At 42.6% G+C, this 20,222-nt stretch overlaps 1 protein-coding gene across 5 annotated transcripts in view; it reads right to left on the reverse strand.

Annotated features, from left to right (window-relative positions):
* The window catches only part of MYO1D (myosin ID), a 383,172-nt gene that overhangs the window by 135,278 nt on the left and 227,672 nt on the right, over positions 1-20,222 (reverse strand). For 4 of the 5 annotated variants that reach the window (XM_048829695.2, XM_048829697.2, XM_075123527.1 and 1 more), the window contains exon 19: positions 19,976-20,080. In XM_048829695.2, coding sequence (XP_048685652.1) covers positions 19,976-20,080 — 105 coding nt within the window. Of the gene's footprint in view, positions 1-14,085; positions 17,946-19,975; positions 20,081-20,222 lie in introns of those variants that run through there. The other variant, XM_048829696.2, reaches the window with a different exon arrangement.

Below are 20,222 nucleotides of genomic sequence, written 5' to 3' on the forward strand. Positions count from 1 at the left end.
CAGGAAAGGGGTGTACGGCTTGGGGGGATATTTTGGGGGACGACATCTGCAAGTGGGCTCTTTCAATGATTGCAGAGCCATTGGCCATTATCTTTGAAAACTCGTGGCGAACGGGGGAAGTCCCAGATGACTGGAAAAAGGCTAATGTAGTGCCCATCTTTAAAAAAGGGAAGAAGGAGGATCCTGGGAACTACAGGCCAGTCAGCCTCACCTCAGTCCCCGGAAAAATCATGGAGCAGGTCCTCAAAGAATCAATCCTGAAGCACTTACATGAGAGGAAAGTGATCAGGAACAGTCAGCATGGATTCACCAAGGGAAGGTCATGCCTGACTAATCTAATCGCCTTCTATGATGAGATTACTGGTTCTGTGGATGAAGGGAAAGCAGTGGATGTATTGTTTCTTGACTTTAGCAAAGCTTTTGACACGGTCTCCCACAGTATTCTTGTCAGCAAGTTAAAGAAGTATGGGCTGGATGAATGCACTATAAGGTGGGTAGAAAGTTGGCTAGATTGTCGGGCTCAACGGGTAGCGATCAATGGCTCCATGTCTAGTAGGCAGCCGGTGTCAAGTGGAGTGCCCTAGGGATCGGTCCTGGGGCCGGTTTTGTTCAATATCTTCATAAATGATCTGGAGGATGGTGTGGATTGCACTCAGCAAATTTGCGGATGATACTAAACTAGGAGGAGTGGTAGATACGCTGGAGGGCAGGGATAGGATACAGAGGGACCTAGACAAATTGGAGGATTGGGCCAAAAGAAATCTGATGAGGTTCAATAAGGATAAGTGCAGGGTCCTGCACTTAGGACGGACGAACCCAATGCACCACTACAGACTAGGGACTGAATGGCTAGGCAGCAGTTCTGTGGAAAAGGACCTAGGGGTGACAGTGGACGAGAAGCTGGATATGAGTCAGCAGCGTGCCCTTGTTGCCAAGAAGGCCAATGGCATTTTGGGATGTATAAGTAGGGGCATAGCGAGCAGATCGAGGGACGTGATCGTTCCCCTCTATTCGACATTGGTGAGGCCTCATCTGGAGTAGTGTGTCCAGTTTTGGGCCCCGCACTACAAGAAGGATATGGATAAATTGGAGAGAGTCCAGCAAAGGGCAACAAAAATGATTAGGGGTCTGGAACACATGACTTATGAGGAAAGGCTGAGGGAACTGGGATTGTTTAGTCTGCAGAAGAGAAGAATGAGGGGGGATTTGACAGCTGCTTTCAACTACCTGAGAGGTGGTTCCAGAGAGGATGGTTCTAGACTATTCTCAGTGGTAGAAGAGGACAGGACAAGGAGTAATGGTCTCAAGTTGCAGTGGGGGAGGTTTAGGTTGAATATTAGGAAAAACTTCTTCACTAGGAGGTTGGTGAAACACTGGAATGCGTTACCTAGGAAGGTGGTAGAATCTCCTTCCTTAGAAGTTTTTAAGGTCAGGCTTGACAAAGCCTTGGCTGGGATGATTTAATTGGGGATTGGTCCTGCTTTGAGCAGGGGGTTGGACTAGATGACCTCCTGAGGTCCCTTCCAAACCTGATATTCTATGATTCTATGATTCTTTCCTTGTTCTTTGTTTAAAACGCTTGGTGGTGGCAGCATACGGTTCAAGGACAAGGCAAAGCTTGTACCTTGGGGAAGTTTTTAACCTAAGCTGGTAAGAATAAGTTTAGGGGGTCTTTCATGCAGGTTCCCACATCTGTACCCTAGAGTTCAGAGTGGGGAAGGAACCTTGACAGGGACATTCATTGAAGTTTCACTGAATGGAACTGGGAAATTCAAAGCATAGTTTGTCATGTAATGTATAAACTGTGCAGCTCATTGCCATAGGACATTATTGAGGCAAAGAATTTAGCAAGGTTATGCCAGGGATTGGGCACTTATATGGATAACAAGAATATCCAGAATTATAAAGCTAATGCTAACATTAACTTTGGGAGGATATTAAAACTTCATACTTCAGGGTTTAAGACAAACTACTGTGGATTAGGTGGTTTCTTGCATCTGGTGCTGGCCACTGTGGAGTCAGAATACTGAACTACATGGACCATGGGTCTGATCCACTATGGAAATTTCTATGCTCCCTCTGTAACAATTCCAGCAGCTATTAGCTGAGACTGGGAAGTGTGCCCAAGTCTTGCCAGGCTGTACAGAACAGTACCAAATCAAAGAGTACCACAAATTCCATCCCATGTGTGCTGTACATGTAGTTTTTAACATTCACACTGAACAATAAGCCCAGCTGTAACATGCAGAGATGTCCAGATAGGAAAGTACACTGGCTTGTCTCACAGGAAGAGCAAGGTTTTGCTTCTCTTAAAATTAACACCCTTTTCTGGATTTAAGCAATCAATACCTTATTTCTTTCCTTAGCTTCAGCATGTTCATGTAGATTAACAGCCTCATGCATACGGTGGGGTTTTCTTGATTTGTTTTAATCAACACTTCCTAAAGGGCATTTTCATTTTGGAAGGTTTTCTTCAAATGTTTAAAAATGCCAATGCATTAAAGACAACATTGTTGCTTTGTTGGCTCTGTAATGGAGTAAAGGTAGGTCTATTATGTTCTCAGCTACAATTGTTTATACCCCCATAGTGAGCATTCCTTTCTAGCTTGTGTTCTCTGCACCACACCAAGTAATTTCTTGTATTATTTATATTTTCACTGATTCAAATGAGACTCAAGACTTGCTCTTGTTCACAATTACAGTTTTGTAATCTCAAGTTTCAATTCAAGGAGGTGGCTTGGCTTCCTGATTTCTTTTGCTGAAGAAAAGCAAAGATCTAATTTCACAACAGAGAAACCCAAAGAGAGCTCTCTAGTTCTCCACCAGATGTGCCAGAGTCCTACAAGCACTGAGGAGTTTCACTTTGGTGATGGAAAATGATGAAAGAGTGACCTCTGTAGGAGAGTCTCTTGCCTCATTTGGGTGGGAGGGGAAGAGAGCTGCACTTGTATGGGAGGGAGTGGGCTTTACTTCCTAAGTGATCTTACTCTCTGCAGGCGATAAGAAAATCTGATGATTCTTGTCACCTCACAGGCATCTTGTCTTCTATGATGAAGCTCCCACCCTCTCCCTGAATCAACAGATGCAGGTCCCCCAAAACCTAGTCTTTCATCTACAGAACAGACTAACTTTTTTCCATATAGAAAGGGAGTACTTGTGGCACCTTAGAAACTAACCAATTTATTTGAGCATGAGCTTTCTCTAAGGTGCCACAAGTACTCCTTTTCTTTTTGCGAATACAGACTAACACGGCTGTTACTCTGAAACCTTTTTTCCATATGCAGAAATAAACTGCTTCAGAAATACAAAGCTCACTAGTGCAGCAGTTATTAAACTTCAAAGTACTTCCCTTCACAGGCATTCTAAATCAAGGGCTATCAAAACTATAGTCCAGGCAGATTACTCAGGATCGTTCACAGTGAGTCGATGAAATGAAGACTACATGCGCACACTGAGAGGAAAAATTCAAAGAGCACACCATGTATCATTTACACTACAACCGCACTGAGTCCAAGGGGCAGATCATCAGCTGGTGTAAACTGACATAGCTCCTTTGTTATGACAATTGACACCAGCTGAGGAACTGCCCTAAAGAATTGTAAAAAAAGGATTAGATATCCTACAGTAGTACTGTACCTTTGAGACAAATATGCTCAATGTGTAAATCCCTAGGCTCTATTAATATTTGCTGGAACTGCCTGCTATTGTATGCCAAAAACCTTTTGAAATCATTATTAATAAAATGAACTGCACTCCTAAAGCACTTTCCATCTCAAAGCATTTGGCACAGGTATAGACTTATTACACACATGGTGAAACTGAGGTACAAATAAGTTGCCCTAAGCCTCACAGGAAATCTGATGATGAGCCAGAAATCTCCTTCCCGCTGTAATGAGGCTAGTAGCCAAGTATTTGATTTCTTAAACTATCTCCAGATATACATTTTTGCTCTGAAATCCCCAAAGAGACTGGTCAAAGTCATTCCTGGAATAACTTCTGAAGTCAGGGAAATAAACTAAGGATGAATTTGAGGCCTCATGTATTAAGGACTGAAGGCCTGCAAAAGAATACCCTTTAAGAGAAGCAATAAAATCAATTCACATTTATCACACTCTCACTTCTGTAACTCACACCTTCTTTGCTCCCGGCCTGAAATATTGTGTGCCACGTTTCAGGCTGGAGAGAGTTTGCAGACTGTTTATAAACCCCAATAATCCAGGTTTGACATTAGAGGACCGACACAAGTTTAACTACTGTAATGCAAACAGAACTCTACTAATGTCTACACTAGATCCTCCATCAGCACAGCTACGATGCTGTCACTGTAGTGTCATAGTTTAGACACTTGCTATAGCAATGGAAGGGATTTTTCCATCACTGTAGTTAATCCATCCCCTCGAGAGGTAGTAGCCAGGTCAACAGAAGAATTTTTCCATCAACCTAGCAGAGTCTATATTGGGGCTTAGGTTAGTTTAACTGATTCTCACGGGGTGTGAATATTTCACACTGCTGAGAAACAGGCTAATCTAAGTCTTACGTGTAGACCTCAGGTCCCATAAGAACACTCTGAAGATCATTACAGCATTCAGGGTGCTGACACCAAATGGCAATACATGTGGGAATAATGGGTTTATGGAGAGTTAAAGGAAGGGTAAAACTAGTTAGAAAGAATTTTATAATTCATTTTTATATACAACTGTTCAACAGTAGAAAACGAAAATCTTTTTATCTTTAACAATACAGGAAATTAGTCCTCTGACTGCAATGATGTATCCTGTTCCTTTGGGGGGGAATACAGAGAATCCTGTAGCTTGCATACTAGATCAGGGGAGCCTCCTTCGTTCTGAAATTGTCAGCCTGGACAGGGATCCGTCACTGCAGCTTGAGAAATGGTTTCTTATGCCAGATGTGTGAGAAACAGGAGACATACAACAGTTCTGCACTTATCACTCCTTGCTTATCAACTGGGTAGTTAGGGGAAGGGTGGAACTGACTGGCTCAGGTGATTGCTAATGGGATATGGAGTGCTTTGCCTCTATAATAGGTTGTCTGTTCTAACCCAGTCAATGGGGACTGAAAATGATTACTAGCTGTAGAATGTTCAGTGGTGTATCTAAAATATTTGTGGCACTCTTAGTGCAGTCCCATGTTTCAAAAAATCACAACCAAAGTGATCCCCATTTCAGAAGTGATCCTAAGGTTTTAATGGTTTTGGAGGCTGAATTCTATTATTTTGCAAGGTGGTCATGCTAAAACAGTGTTGAGGGAATATAGACAAAGAGTGAGAGAAGCAGGAAATGTCACTGTTGCAAACAGAAATCTTGGACTCTGAAATCTAGCCCCATTCAGTACTAAAAAGGTTTAAGGGATTAATCTAAGATGACTTTTCTACAGTTCATGTTCTGGCAAAAAAGGAAAAAACACCAACAGATGCAGGAACTTTATTTGTTTAATTATCACGTGCAGCTGTTCAAGTTAAAAGTCATATCAAACATACTTCTCTAATAAAATAATCACTTCCATGGGTTTAAAAGGCCCCTTATGATTATAAATCTGGTAATTCTAACCTGGATTCAAACACAAGAATCAAAGTGGTACAGGACCAACACATGGGGTAGGAAAACACACAGGGCAAATTCAGGGATTATCCCAGTCTACGTGATAACGTGGTCAAAATGCTGCTTCCAGTCTCATCTTTCCATGGACTGTGTGACAAACGGAGCCTGCTGTGGAAATGCTGCTTTTAAAAAGCATTATTTGTCTTCCTCTGCTTCCCTTCTTCACCATTCTCCCTGGAACTGGCTCCCTCTCAAACTGTTAACTTAGCTGAAAATGTTTTTCTCCCAAACAGCATGTCCAGGGGATATTTTCCAATCTTCTTCTTGGAAGTAGCTATGATGGCTTACAATTAAAAATAGAACAGCTACAGTGTGGTAAAGATCATTAGTATCACTGGCAACTAATTCACATATTAACAGCTCCTGTTATGGCATCAGTCTCCAGGATTGGCATTACCTGGGACTGCAGAGGTAGAATTATAATAATGTGTATTCCATAACATCAGTAAGTCACAAAAACTGAAGAATGAGATTCTGAATCCGAACAACAAACAGGAAAGCAATCTCCCACTGATGGATTCCACTTTATTATTCAATGAGACAAAAATAGTGACCATCAAGACAGTTAAAACAAGTTAACTAAAAATCCATTTCACATTTCCAGCTGATGTGTTTCTTAGCTAATCCACTGCACTGAGTTCTTAAATTTAACTTTCAATTTACAAGTTAGGCAAGTTACGCAACAGTGAAAACTGCTGTTGACTTCTTTAAATGAACTGACTCTCACAAAATATGTCAGCAGACATGTTTTATTACCATTATAGAAATATAATGGTGTTTAAAACCATTTTATCCTGCCTAGCACTGCTTTCCCACTGAACATTTTGACATTATTCACATTTTACCACTATACACAATTGAGGTACGGGTAACTTTTACTGTGACAAAAAAGTCTAAAGTCCAGTAAAATCTTCTTGCACTTTGGTTCAGTTCCCAGGCTTGTTGCTTGGACAGATATGCCTCATATTAATCAACGCTACTGCTGCTTCACCCCAGCTCGCAATGGGTCAACTTCCTGGAAATGGTTGTAAGCAAAGGGTCCCTCCCCCCACCACCATCACCGCTCAGCTAGTGCTGGAAAGAGCTGAACAGCTTGGCTCGGTCTACAACGACGAAAATTTACAAATCACCACTAATTCCAACTAGAGCTGAATGGGAAACCGTTTTCCCAACCTGGGAAAAGTGTGGAGATTCTGAAAATTTTCACTTCTTGAAAATTAAAAAATGGGGGGAGTAGGGGAGTTGATGTTTGGGTCAAATGAAACATTTAATTTTTGACCTTTAACTTTTTCCCCCAAAAAAGTTTTTGAAACTATAAATTTGTGAAAAATCTATCCTTTCCCAACAAACAGGTTCAGTTTCAAAAACTTGCCATTCTCAAATGTAAAGTGTTTCATCAAAAAAATTCCCAACCAGTTCTAATTACAGTGCTGATACAGCTGACTTGGTAGGAGCCCTAAAATAGATGGGGTAAAGCTGTTTTCAGTACAATTATTAAAAAACATGATTAAAACCTGGTTTGCAGAATATCAGTCATGCTTTCAGTAATGGTGCAGGCAGGACAAATCTGTATTCAACAGAAACATGACAGACTCAGCCCTAGGGGGAGGGACAGCTCAGTGGTTTGAGCACTGGGCTGCTAAACCCAGGATTCTGAGTTCAATCCTTGAGGGGGCCATTTAGGGATCTGGGGCAAAAATCGGGGATTGGCCCTGCTTTGAGCAGGGGGTTGGACTAGATGATCTCCTGAGGTCCCTTCCAACCCTGAGATTCTATGAAGCTGCACATGTACTAAGTCATTACCACACAGAGGACTAGACCAACCCAATGAGATTTACTAACGTTATAGAACAGATGTGTGTTGTTCAACCTGCTGCCGTCAGTTTCTTTGGCTACATCTACACTGCAGCGAGAGCATGCCTCCCAGCCAGGGTAGACAGACTCATGCAAGCTTGACTCAAGCTAGTGCAAACATTGCAGCACCAACAGAAGCTTGGGGTAGCCACCCGACCTAGAATTCATCCGCTCCCTTAGGTCCAAGCTCAGGTGGCTAGCCCAAGCCTCTGCTGGCGCTTCAACCACCATGCGGCTATTTTTAGCACACTAGCTCAAGCTGAGCTATCACAAGTCTGTTTATCCAGGCTAGGAGGCATGCTCCAAGCTGCAGTGTAGACATACTCTTTGGGGCTACAGACTCCCAAAGGTGTACCGATACTCATCAACTAGATAACTTGGATGGTGTCTGACAGATGCTCAAGAATGGGGACAAGGATGTAAGAGAATGTATGGAGCCCGGTGCAGATACAAATTTTGTATCCGCATCCGATCTGCAATCTGCAAAAATGGTCCGGACATATCCGTGGGGCTCTAAGAATGTATTCACAGGACTGTGTATAAATTCCGCTGCAATACAAATCTTCCACCCATGGGCTTTCATTGCTGATAGCTTCAAGAATTGTCATGTGATATTATTCCTTAACTGACCGTTTGCACAGAGAATAAAGTCTGACCTAAACTCCATAAAATTAAGTCACCAACAATTTAACCTTTCAAAAACGATCAAAAAGTCACTGATAGACTATTAAAACTATAAAGTAGAACCAGAGTACTACATTTCTATAATCCCATGCTCCCTCCAATATTTTCCAATTACAGCTTGGGCTTGCTCTCAAAAGCACAGTTGGATAAGCTGCAGTTTTCTCCAGCATCGAAAGCATTGAAATGACCTTCAACTTCCGGGTAAGGGTGCTGCATTTGCATTCATGATAAGCAACAGCAGTATTAGCTTTGGCTACTCCGTCTCCCTGCATTCCAAGGACTGCATTAGCTATTAGTAAAGTGATGAGCGACTGATGCAATAAAACTAAACTAAACTGAGAACAGCCATCTTTTAATATGTGTTGCAGCGGGAACTTAGTGGTGGGGTCTACAGGGATAACAGATCTATTTGTGTTCACTCCTGAGAATTCTTTCCACATACCACAACCAAAAGAAATCTGCCCCTTTATAAAAATCTCAAATGTTATCCTATTGGAATTTTTAAATTGTTCTTTGCCTGCCTGTAATTGAATGAAGTAACAATCTTCACTATTTTAGAAAATCGATTTCCTCTGTCCTTGTATGTTAGATTGTTACCAAAAGCTGAATCAGAGTGAATGAGTGTGTGAGAAAAATATAGGGATTTAAAAGCTTAAAAGTTGCATAATGGTGAGGAAAATTAAATTCTGAAACCCCCCCACAGTGTCTTATCCCCTTATGACAGGTTTCAGAGTAACAGCCGTGTTAGTCTGTATTCGCAAAAAGAAAAGGAGTACTTGTGGCACCTTAGAGACTAACCAATTTATTTGAGCATGAGCTTTCGTGAGCTACAGCTCACTTCATCGGATCCGATGTGAGCTGTAGCTCACGAAAGCTCATGCTCAAATAAATTAGTTAGTCTCTAAGGTGCCACAAGTACTCCTTTTCTTTTTATCCCCTTATCACTACAAAAGGTTTTCTCCCCCCCGCTCTCCTGCTGGTAATAGCTCATCTTAAGTGATCACTCTCCTTACAGTGTGTATAATAACACCCATTTTTTCATGTTCTGTGTGTACATAAATCTCCTCACTGTATTTTCCACTGAATGCATCTAATGAAGTGAGCTGTACCTCACAAAAGCTTATGCTCAAATAAATTGGTTAGTCTCTAAGGTGCCACTAGTACTCCTTTTCTTTTTCCAACAATATAATATTTCTATTCTTTTGTTTTCAACATAATCAGAAAAATAAAAGCCAGGAGCAAAGTGGTCATACAGTGCCCTTGGCATAAGGAAAAGTAGGAAGGACTTCACTGCTACAAGATACTAGAAGGAGGTTCAGAGATTCAGAGAACCCCCAAACAACTGAGTTGGCACACACCACAAAAAATTTCAGCCAATCAGATCTCTTAGCAAGCAGAACATCCCAATGAGACACATACCCCCCACCTCAAGATGTGGGGTGGATACAAAATATTTTTAAAATTAAATAGATTTTTAAACTTAAATGAGATGTGACTAGTTTTGTACTTTTTCCCATTTATAGTCTTAAATTACTAATGTGGGTGTTTTGGACTTGTTTAGTTTCCTAATTGTTAGGAGAGTTTCAGACTTTACAGAGATTTTTGTCGATTAGGAAATTTCAGATTTAAAATGCTCAGCTACGTTCAAGACCCCTCATTTCTGTTTTTATTTTGTTTAAAATTTCCTGGGAATTTATCAGTGTTGTAATTAAGATTAAAAATGGGTGAAAATCAGTGAAAAAAATTAAACTTCACAGTTTTCTGGGTAAATATCAGGGTTAATATTATGGGACAGGAAGTACAAAAAATTAACTATACATTAACAGTACGTATACAAATGCACACACATGCGTGTGTGTGCGTATCGTCCACTACATTACTTTGACAGACTTGCATTTACACTTAGACTACTTTATTATTAACAACCACACATCCATTAATGTAGTAGATTGGATTTGCTGAACACAAGGAGAATTTTCATATACATGAGTGATCCAAAATTCAGGTGAAAATTAATAAAGCTAGTAAAATTAGCATTAGCTTTTGTAAAGCCTGGGAATTGTTTTGGGTAAAAACCGAAAATAAAGAGTCTTAGCTTTGCTGTAAAAAAACAAGTCCAGGGCCTCATTAACTGCCTTACTGAGAGATCAACACAAACCCAAACACATCACTGATAAATAAATACCCTGCATTGTATTTGCAACTAATACCATCTGCCAATATACTGAACAAATTTCCATATGCCAGGAAAGCTGAAATGCTACAACCAGGCTATAATCCTTCATTAGGGTGTGCAGTTGGAACTCAATGGGAGTTGAGCTACTTTTTAAAATCCCATCCTTAGGAGCCTAACTATAGGCACCTCCATACGTGCTGACTTTGGGTTTTGCTGGTGGGTGCCCCATCCCAGCTCCGCCCCCTTCCCCAAGGCCCCTGTGTGATGATAGGGGAAATGGAGATACAAATGTGGGTAGATTTGGACTGAATTTCTCCACAGCCTGAGAGCGAAAGCTAGCTCCGCACAGGGGGGACAGGAGAGAGAGGGGCTCAGGCCAGCTCTGCACAGACTGGGGTCGGGGCTTCTGCCCTGCAGCTTCTGCCACTTGGGTGACTGGAGCTCCCGAGCTGGGGACTTCAGCCCCACATCTTCTGCCAGGGTCCGGGGCTTCTCCTCCCCCCACCCCCGGGCGGCTCCTGCCGGGGTCTGGAGCTTCTCCTCCCCCCACGCCTGCCCAGCGTGGCTCCTGCCGGGGTCTGGGGCTTCTCCCCTCACCCCATCTCCAGCGCAGCTCCTGCCAGGGTCCAGGGCTTCTCCTCCCCCTAATCCATCACTACACCCAGCCCCAGCCTGGCTAGGCTCCCTTGGGTCACCTGATGCCTGCTGTGGCCGGAGTCGAGCTTGGCTGGCAGGGAGCAACCATACACGTGGCCATCAGCCCAAGAGGTGTGGGGCAGCCCTAAGTGAGCAGGGGCTGGCTGTGCTGCTGCTGATAGCCTAGCACTCCCGCCCACGCCAACCCTAAGGCTTTTTTTTTTTCCCCCCCTTGGTGAGACTCACTCAGCCCCTGCCGGAGCAGGGAAGCAGGAAACAGTTGATCTGAGCCTACCCGGCAAACAGGTGATCGCAGCTGCGTACAGGCTACCCATAGGAAACAGCTCATCTGCCGAGGCTCTCGCAAAACAGTTGATCCCTGGCTGCCAACAGCTGGTCATCGCAGTGGGTGCTGAACACCCCCTATTTTTTTTCCGTGGGTGCGCCAGCCCCAGAGCACCCACGGAGTCGGCGCCTATAGGCACCTCTGTTTTTGAAAATTTTGATCTTGTGTATAAGAAAGATCACAATAATTTTATTACTGAATTGAAAGTCTAAATAGCTTTCATGGCTAGCACTGAAGAAATGTTGTTTTGAAGTGACATTTTATATCACTAAAAGTTTTAAATAAAAATACAAGTTTAGCATTTGATGCTGCAAACATTTATATGTAAGCTTAACTTCAAGAACATAAGTAGTCCCATTGATTAGTCGTCTGAGTAAACTTACATAACTGCTTAAGTTAAGTTTCAGAGGAACAGCCGTGTTAGTCTGTATTCGCAAAAAGAAAAGGAGTACTTGTGGCACCTTAGAGACTAACCAATTTATTTGAGCATGAGCTTTCGTGAGCTACAGCTCATTTCATCAGATGCATACCGTGGAAACTGCAGCAGACTTTATATACACACAGAGAATATGAAACAATACCTCCTCCCACCCCACTGTCCTGCTGGTAATAGCTTATCTAAAGTGATCAACAGGTGGGCCATTTCCAGCACAAATCCAGGTTTTCTCACCCTCCACCCCCCCACACAAATTCACTCTCCTGCTGGTGCTAGCCCATCCAAAGTGACAACTCTTTACATAATCAAGTCGGGCTATTTCCTGCATAGATCCAGGTTTTCTCACATCCCCCCCACCCCCATACACACACAAACTCACTCTCCTGCTGGTAATAGCTCATCTAAACTGACCACTCTCCAAGTTTAAATCCAAGTTAAACCAGAACATCTGGGGGGGGGGGGGGGTAGGAAAAAACAAGAGGAAACAGGCTACCTTGCATAATGACTTAGCCACTCCCAGTCTCTATTTAAGCCTAAATTAATAGTATCCAATTTGCAAATGAATTCCAATTCAGCAGTTTCTCGCTGGAGTCTGGATTTGAAGTTTTTTTGTTTTAAGATAGCGACCTTCATGTCTGTGATTGCGTGACCAGAGAGATTGAAGTGTTCTCCGACTGGTTTATGAATGTTATAATTCTTGACATCTGATTTGTGTCCATTTATTCTTTTACGTAGAGACTGTCCAGTTTGACCAATGTACATGGCAGAGGGGCATTGCTGGCACATGATGGCATATATCACCTTGGTGGATGTGCAGGTGAACGAGCCTCTGATAGTGTGGCTGATGTTATCAGGCCCTGTGATGGTGTCCCCTGAATAGATATGTGGGCACAATTGGCAACGGGCTTTGTTGCAAGGATAAGTTCCTGGGTTAGTGGTTCTGTTGTGTGGTATGTGGTTGTTGGTGAGTATTTGCTTCAGGTTGCGGGGCTGTCTGTAGGCAAGGACTGGCCTGTCTCCCAAGACTTGTGAGAGTGTTGGGTCATCCTTTAGGATAGGTTGTAGATCCTTAATAATGCGTTGGAGGGGTTTTAGTTGGGGGCTGAAGGTGACCGCATTTGCTCCAACCCCTCAGACAGAGACAAACACCTACAAGATCTCTGTCAAGCTTTCTTACAACTACAATACCCACCTGCAGAAGTAAAGAAACAGATTGATAGAGCCAGAAGAGTTCCCAGAAGTTACCTACTACAGGACAGGCCTAACAAAGAAAATAACAGAACGCCACTAGCCGTCACCTTCAGCCCCCAACTAAAACCCCTCCAACGCATTATTAAGGATCTACAACCTATCCTAAAGGATGACCCAACACTCTCACAAGTCTTGGGAGACAGGCCAGTCCTTGCCTACAGACAGCCCCGCAACCTGAAGCAAATACTCACCAACAACCACATACCACACAACAGAACCACTAACCCAGGAACTTATCCTTGCAACAAAGCCCGTTGCCAATTGTGCCCACATATCTATTCAGGGGACACCATCACAGGGCCTAATAACATCAGCCACACTATCAGAGGCTCGTTCACCTGCACATCCACCAATGTGATATATGCCATCATGTGCCAGCAATGCCCCTCTGCCATGTACATTGGTCAAACTGGACAGTCTCTACGTAAAAGAATAAATGGACACAAATCAGATGTCAAGAATTATAACATTCATAAACCAGTCGGAGAACACTTCAATCTCTCTGGTCACGCAATCACAGACATGAAGGTCGCTATCTTAAAACAAAAAAACTTCAAATCCAGACTCCAGCGAGAAACTGCTGAATTGGAATTCATTTGCAAATTGGATACTATTAATTTAGGCTTAAATAGAGACTGGGAGTGGCTAAGTCATTATGCAAGGTAGCCTGTTTCCTCTTGTTTTTTCCTACCCCCCCCCCCCCCAGATGTTCTGGTTTAACTTGGATTTAAACTTGGAGAGTGGTCAGTTTAGATGAGCTATTACCAGCAGGAGAGTGAATGTGTGTGTGTATGGGGGTGGGGAGGATGTGAGAAAACCTGGATCTATGCAGGAAATAGCCCGACTTGATTATGTAAAGAGTTGTCACTTTGGATGGGCTAGCACCAGCAGGAGAGTGAATTTGTGTGGGGGGGTGGAGGGTGAGAAAACCTGGATTTGTGCTGGAAATGGCCCACCTGTTGATCACTTTAGATAAGCTATTACCAGCAGGACAGTGGGGTGGGAGGAGGTATTGTTTCATATTCTCTGTGTGTATATAAAGTCTGCTGCAGTTTCCACGGTATACATCTGATGAAGTGAGCTGTAGCTCACGAAAGCTCATGCTCAAATAAATTGGTTAGTCTCTAAGGTGCCACAAGTACTCCTTTTCTTTTTGCTTAAGTTAAATGGATTAAAAAATGGCTGATAGATCTCAAAATGTAATTGTAAACAGGGAATCGCCACTGAGTGGGTGTGTTTCTAGTGGGTTCAGTTCTTGGCTTGAAATAGCATAGGGCAGGGTTCTGTTCTTGGCCCTATGCTATTTCACATTTTTATCAATGATCAGAAAGAACACAAAATCATCATTGACAAAGTTTGCAGATGAAAAAAGTTGGGGGAAGTGGTAAATAACGAAGAGGACAAGAGCGATCTGGACCACCTGGTAAACTGGGTTCCCGCAAACAATATGCATTTTAATATCGGTAAATGTGAATGTATACATCTAGGAATAAAGAACGTAGGCCATTCTTCAATGATGGGGGCTCTATCCTAGGAAGTGGTGACGCTAAAAAGATTTGGGGGTGATGGTGGATAATGAGGTCCCAGTGCGACCCTGTGGCCTAAGGGGCTAATGCGATCCTTAGATACATAAACAGGGGAACCTCCAGTAGGAACAGAGAGGTTATTTTACCTCTGTATTTGGCAGTAGTGTGACCACTGCTGGAATACTACGTCCAGTTCTGGTGTCCACAATTCAAGAAGGATGATGATAAATTGGAAAGGGTTCAGAGAAGAGCCATAAGAACGATTAAGAATTTGAAAACATGCCTTAATTGTGAAACTCCAGAAGCTCAATCTATTTAGCTTAACAAAGAGAAGGTTATGGGGCTCCTGAATCTAGCAGACAAAGGTATAACATGGTCCAACGGCTGGAAGTTGAAGCTGGACAAATTCAGACTGTAAATAAGGAGTAAATTTTTCATTGTGAGAGTAATTAACCATTGGAACAACTTATGAAGGGTCATGGTAGATTCTCTCTCACTGACAGTTTTTAAATTAAGATTGGATGTTTTTCTTAAAGATCTGCTCTAGAAATTATATTGGGGAAGTTCTCGGCCCTGTGTTATACCGAAGGTCAGACTAGAAGACCACAATGATTCCTCTGGCCTTGGAATCTATGAATCTAAGTGTTTGCTGGACTGGGACCTTCATCTACTTAAAATGATTTCAAGATTGTTATTCTGAAGCCTAGAATGACTGCTGAGTCAGCATGATGTGATGGAAACAGCTACTAGCATGGCTGGGGACTCTGTGTTCAGTATACCACTAGGTTCAATCATCACTGGGTTTTGTGGTTTGTTACTACCAAATTTTTAAGTTCAGCCATTTTGACTTTATCAATTACATGTGCAGTGTACGGCTACAGTAAAGCATGTACCTCTGCCATTCGAAGAGTCCTAGACCATTATATCAGAGATAATAACAAATCACCACTCTTACTCTACACCTAATTTGCATGTAACAATTTAATTGATTGTATAAGGGAGACTACACAGATGATGGATTAATTGGCCCGTCACCTACACAAAACAACAATCGCCCAGCACAACCCCGCAGGCGCACACACAAAATGATCCAAACACCACAACCAACATACACAATAACCCCAAACACACACACAGCCCCTGACTTCAGCTCACACTTATTTGCTATCTAGACAACTCTTCCAGCACAATTCCCTAGACACAGATCAACACAACCATCCTTTGGGTGAAAGTGATCATGAAATGGTAGAATTCATGATTTTAAGGAATGGTAGGAGGGAGAACAGCAAAATAAAGACAATAGATTTCAAGATGGCAGACTTCAGCAAACTCGGAGTTGGTAGGTAAGAACTCATGGGAAGCAAGTCTAAGGGGAAAAACAATTGAAGACAGTTGACAGTTTTTCAAAGAGACATTATTAAGGGTGCAAGAACAAAGAAAGTATGGCAAGCAACCACCCTGGTTTAACCGGGAGATCTTCAATGATCTGAAACTCAAAAAAGAGTCCTACAAAAATTAGAAACTAGGTCAAGTTACAAAGGATGAATATAAACTAGGGCTGTTGATTAACTGCAGTTAACTCAAGCGAAAAATAAAAAAAGTAATTGCAATTAATTGCACCGTTAAACAATAGAATACCAATTGAAATGTATTAAATATTTTTGGATGTTTTTCTACATTTTCAAATATATTGATTTCTATTACAACACAGAATACAAAGTGTATAGTAGCAGCCGTGTCAGTCTGTATCCGCAAAAAGAAAAGGAGGACTTGTGGCACCTTAGAGACTAACAAATTTATTTGAGCATAAGCTTTCGTGTGCATCCGATGAAGTGAGCTGTAGCTCACTAAAGTGTATAGTGCTCACTTTATATTATTTTTTATTACAAATATTTGCACTGTAAAAATTATAAAGAAATAGTATTTTTCAGTTCACCTCATACAAGTACTGTAGTGCAATCTCTTTATCATGAAAATGTAACTTATAAATGTAGAATTATGTATAAAAATACATAACTGCACTCAAAAACAAAACAATGTAAAACTTGTAGGCTCTAAAGTGCACTCGGTCCAACTACTTGTTCAGCCAATCACTAAGACAAAGAAGTTTGTTTACATTTATGGGAGATACTGCTGCTTGCTTATTTACACCGTCACCTGAAAGTGAGAACAGGCATTCACATGGCACTTTTATAGCTGGTGTTGAAAGATATTTATGTGCCAGATATGCTAAACATTCATATGCCCCTTCATGCTTCGGCCACCATTCTAGAGGACATGCTTCCATGCTGATGACGCTTGTTTAAAAAAAAAAAAAAGTGTTTAATTAAATTTCAGGGGGTAGCCGTGTTAGTCTGTATCCACAAAAACAACAAGGAGTCCGGTGGCACCTTAAAGCCTAACAGATTTATTTGGGCATAAGCTTTCGTGGACTTGAACCCACTTCATCGGATGCATGGAGTGAAAATTACAGATGCAGGCATTATTATACTAACACCTGAACAGAAGGGAGGAGTACCACTGAGGAATACCAAAAGAATCTACACCAGCTGCTCAAGAAACTCCCTCCTACAGCACGGGAACAAATCTACACAGACACACCCCCAGAGCCCCAACCAGGGGTATTCTATCTGCTATCCAAGATCCATAAATCTGGAAGCCCTCGATGCCCCACCATCTCAGGCATCAGCACTCTTACAGCAGGATTATATGGCTATTTGGACTCTCTCCTCAGACCCTACGCTACCAGCGCTCCTAGTTATCTTCGATTCACCACCGACTTCCTGAGGAAGCTACAATGCATTGGTGATGCATTGAAAACACCATCCTGGCCACCATGAATGTAGAAGCTCTTTACACCAATATTCCACATGAGGATGGACTATAAGCCGTCAGGAACAGTATCCCTGATGAGGCCACGGCACACCTGGTGGCTGAGCTTTGTGACTTTGTCCTCACCCACAACCATGTCAGATTTGGGGACAACTTATACCTTCAAGTCAGCTGCACTGCTATGGGTACCCGCATGGCCCCACAGTATGCCAACATTTTTATGGCTGACTTAGAACAACGCTTCCTCAGCTCTCGTCCCCTAACGCCCCTCCTCTACTTGCATTACACTGATGACATCTTCATCATATGGACCCAAAGGAAGGAGGCCCTTGAAGAATTCCACCTGGATTTCAACAACTTCCACCCCACTGTTGCAAAAAAAGCGAACATCATTCTGGGATGTATTAGCGGGAACGTTGTAAGCAAGACACGAGAAGTAGTTCTTCCGCTCTACTCCACGCTGATTAGGCCTCAACTGGGAGTCTTGTGTCCAGTTCTGAGCACCACATTTCAGGAAAGATGTGGACAAATTGGAGAAAGTCCAGAGAAGAGCAACAAAAATGATTAAAGGTCTAGAAAGCATGACCTATGAGGGAAGATTGAAAAAAATGGGTTTGTTTAGTCTGGAGAAGAGAAGACAGAGGGGACACAGTTTTCAAGTACCTAAAAAGTTGCAACAAGGAGGAGGGTGAAAAATTGTTCTCCTTAACTTCTGAGGACAGGACAAGAAGCAATGGGCTTAAATTGCAGCAATGGAGGTTTCAGTTGGACATTAGGAAAAAACCTCCTGACTGTCAGGGTGGTTAAGCACTGAAATAAATTGCCTAGAGAGGTTGTGAAATCTACATCATTGGAGATTTTTTAAGAGCAGGTTAGACAAACCCCTGTCAGGGATGGTCTAGAACAGGGGTGGCCAACCGGAGTCTGAGAAGGAGCCAGAATTTACCAATGTACATTGCCAAAGAGCCACAGAAATACATCAGCAGCCCCCCATCAGCTTCTCCCTGCCACTCCCAGCACCTCCCACCCACCTGCAGCCCCGCCGATCAGCGCCTCCCCCTCTCTCCCCGCACCTCCCAATCAGCTGTTTCATGGCGTGCACGAGGCTCTAGGGGGAGAGGTGGAGCGAGGGCACAGCAGGCTCACGGGAGGGAGTGGAAAGGGGTGGAGTGGGGGCAGGGCCTGTGGCAGAGCCAGGGGTTGAGCAGTGAGCACCCCCCCAGCACACTGGAAAGTTGGCACCTGTAGCTCCAGCTCCAGAGTCGGTGCCTAGACAAGGAGCCACATATTAACTTCTGAAGAGCCGCATATGGCTCCGGAGCCACAGGTTGGCCACCCCTGGTCTAGACAATAGTCCTGCCATGAGTGCAGGGGACTGGACTAGATGACCTCTCGAGGTGCCTTCCAGTCCTATTATTCTGTGATCCACCCAATAACATAACCAGCACACACACCACCAAACATCACTCTGAAGCCTAGAATGTCTGTTGGGTCAGTGTGAAGCAATTGTAACAGCTACAAGCATGGTTGAGAGCTCTTTGTTTAGAATATCACCAGGTTCAAACACCACTGAGATTCACAGTCTGTTACTCTCAAATTTTTAAGTTCTCAGCCATTTTCAGCTGTTTTAAATTTTTTACACATTACTTTACAAATTACACCTGTGCAACAGCACAAGCTTTCAGATACTAGTTTTAAATATTCTGTTTTTTGTCTATAGCAGTTTCATAACATTCAAATAAGATACTTGATCAGCATTTAAAAACAGCATAATTTACGTCATTACAAATGTTATTCTCAATTTGCAATAACACAAACTTTCAAGTTAGTTTTACAAACCTTCAACCTGACTTAAATCAATAATTTGAAATTGCCTTGATTTAAGTGTCTCCACCCTGGAAAGAGACTTCCAATCAGACCAAAATCAGCCACACTTAATCCAACCTGGGTTCATCTCCCAGGTCCTAGGTGGTCAGAGGTGTCCCTTAAAGTGAAGGGTTCCTTGTTAGCTTGGGCTCAATATTAAGAAAGCAGTGGTCCAAAATACGAATGTTGATACTTGAAACATAACAAGGATAGGATGTGACCCTCCTGGCACCATTTCTTCAGACAAACTAAATCCTAAAGTTTTCGTTTTCTTGGTCAAAATCCTTGTTAAAAGTAGCCTATATACTTGCACTATGATCTAGCCTCCCTGGTTTCACTGATTGCTGAGTAGTATTTTAAACCTTCAAGGGTCTTACAAACACTAAGGAAAAGAATTATTACTTCACAATACATCACAAAGGAATTTAGAGAATAGTTTGTTATCCAGTGCCTGTGAGCTTTAGTGGAAAGCAAACTTCAATGACATGCCTTCTGTTTGGGCTGCTGCTTTGAACTCCACCTGATATATTACAGAAGATAAAATATCTACTCCAAACTCAAATCTCCCTAAAGCAACAAATGGTCAGATGATAGGGCTGCTCAGAACTTAAATATTTTCTCCTCATCCTTAGCATCAGAAAACTTCACTTCAGCCACAAGAAAATCAGTCTGTGGCATTTCTGTTCCCAGCCTAGCTTTTGACTTTCTGTAGATTTCTCTCCTCCTCCTCCAACCACTCATTCTATTTACCTTGCGGACGTGACATGAGAAGAGCACATTCATGTACTTGTCCTTCCTCTTCAACTCATTGGCAATAAGGATGAAAGAGCCTGCGGTCTGAGGGTTATCTGGTTTCTGGAAGAGTAAACAAAGACGGGCACATAATTTTTCTTAATTACCAAACAGAGCAATCATGCTTTGTCGTCAACCTAGGCCTGATGGAATGGCAAGCTCACCAAGAAGTCTGTAATAAAGTCTCCTGATAAGGGAGTGTATC

The sequence above is a fragment of the Caretta caretta genome, chromosome 27 (assembly GCF_965140235.1).
Source record: "Caretta caretta isolate rCarCar2 chromosome 27, rCarCar1.hap1, whole genome shotgun sequence".
NCBI lineage: Eukaryota > Metazoa > Chordata > Testudines > Cheloniidae > Caretta > Caretta caretta.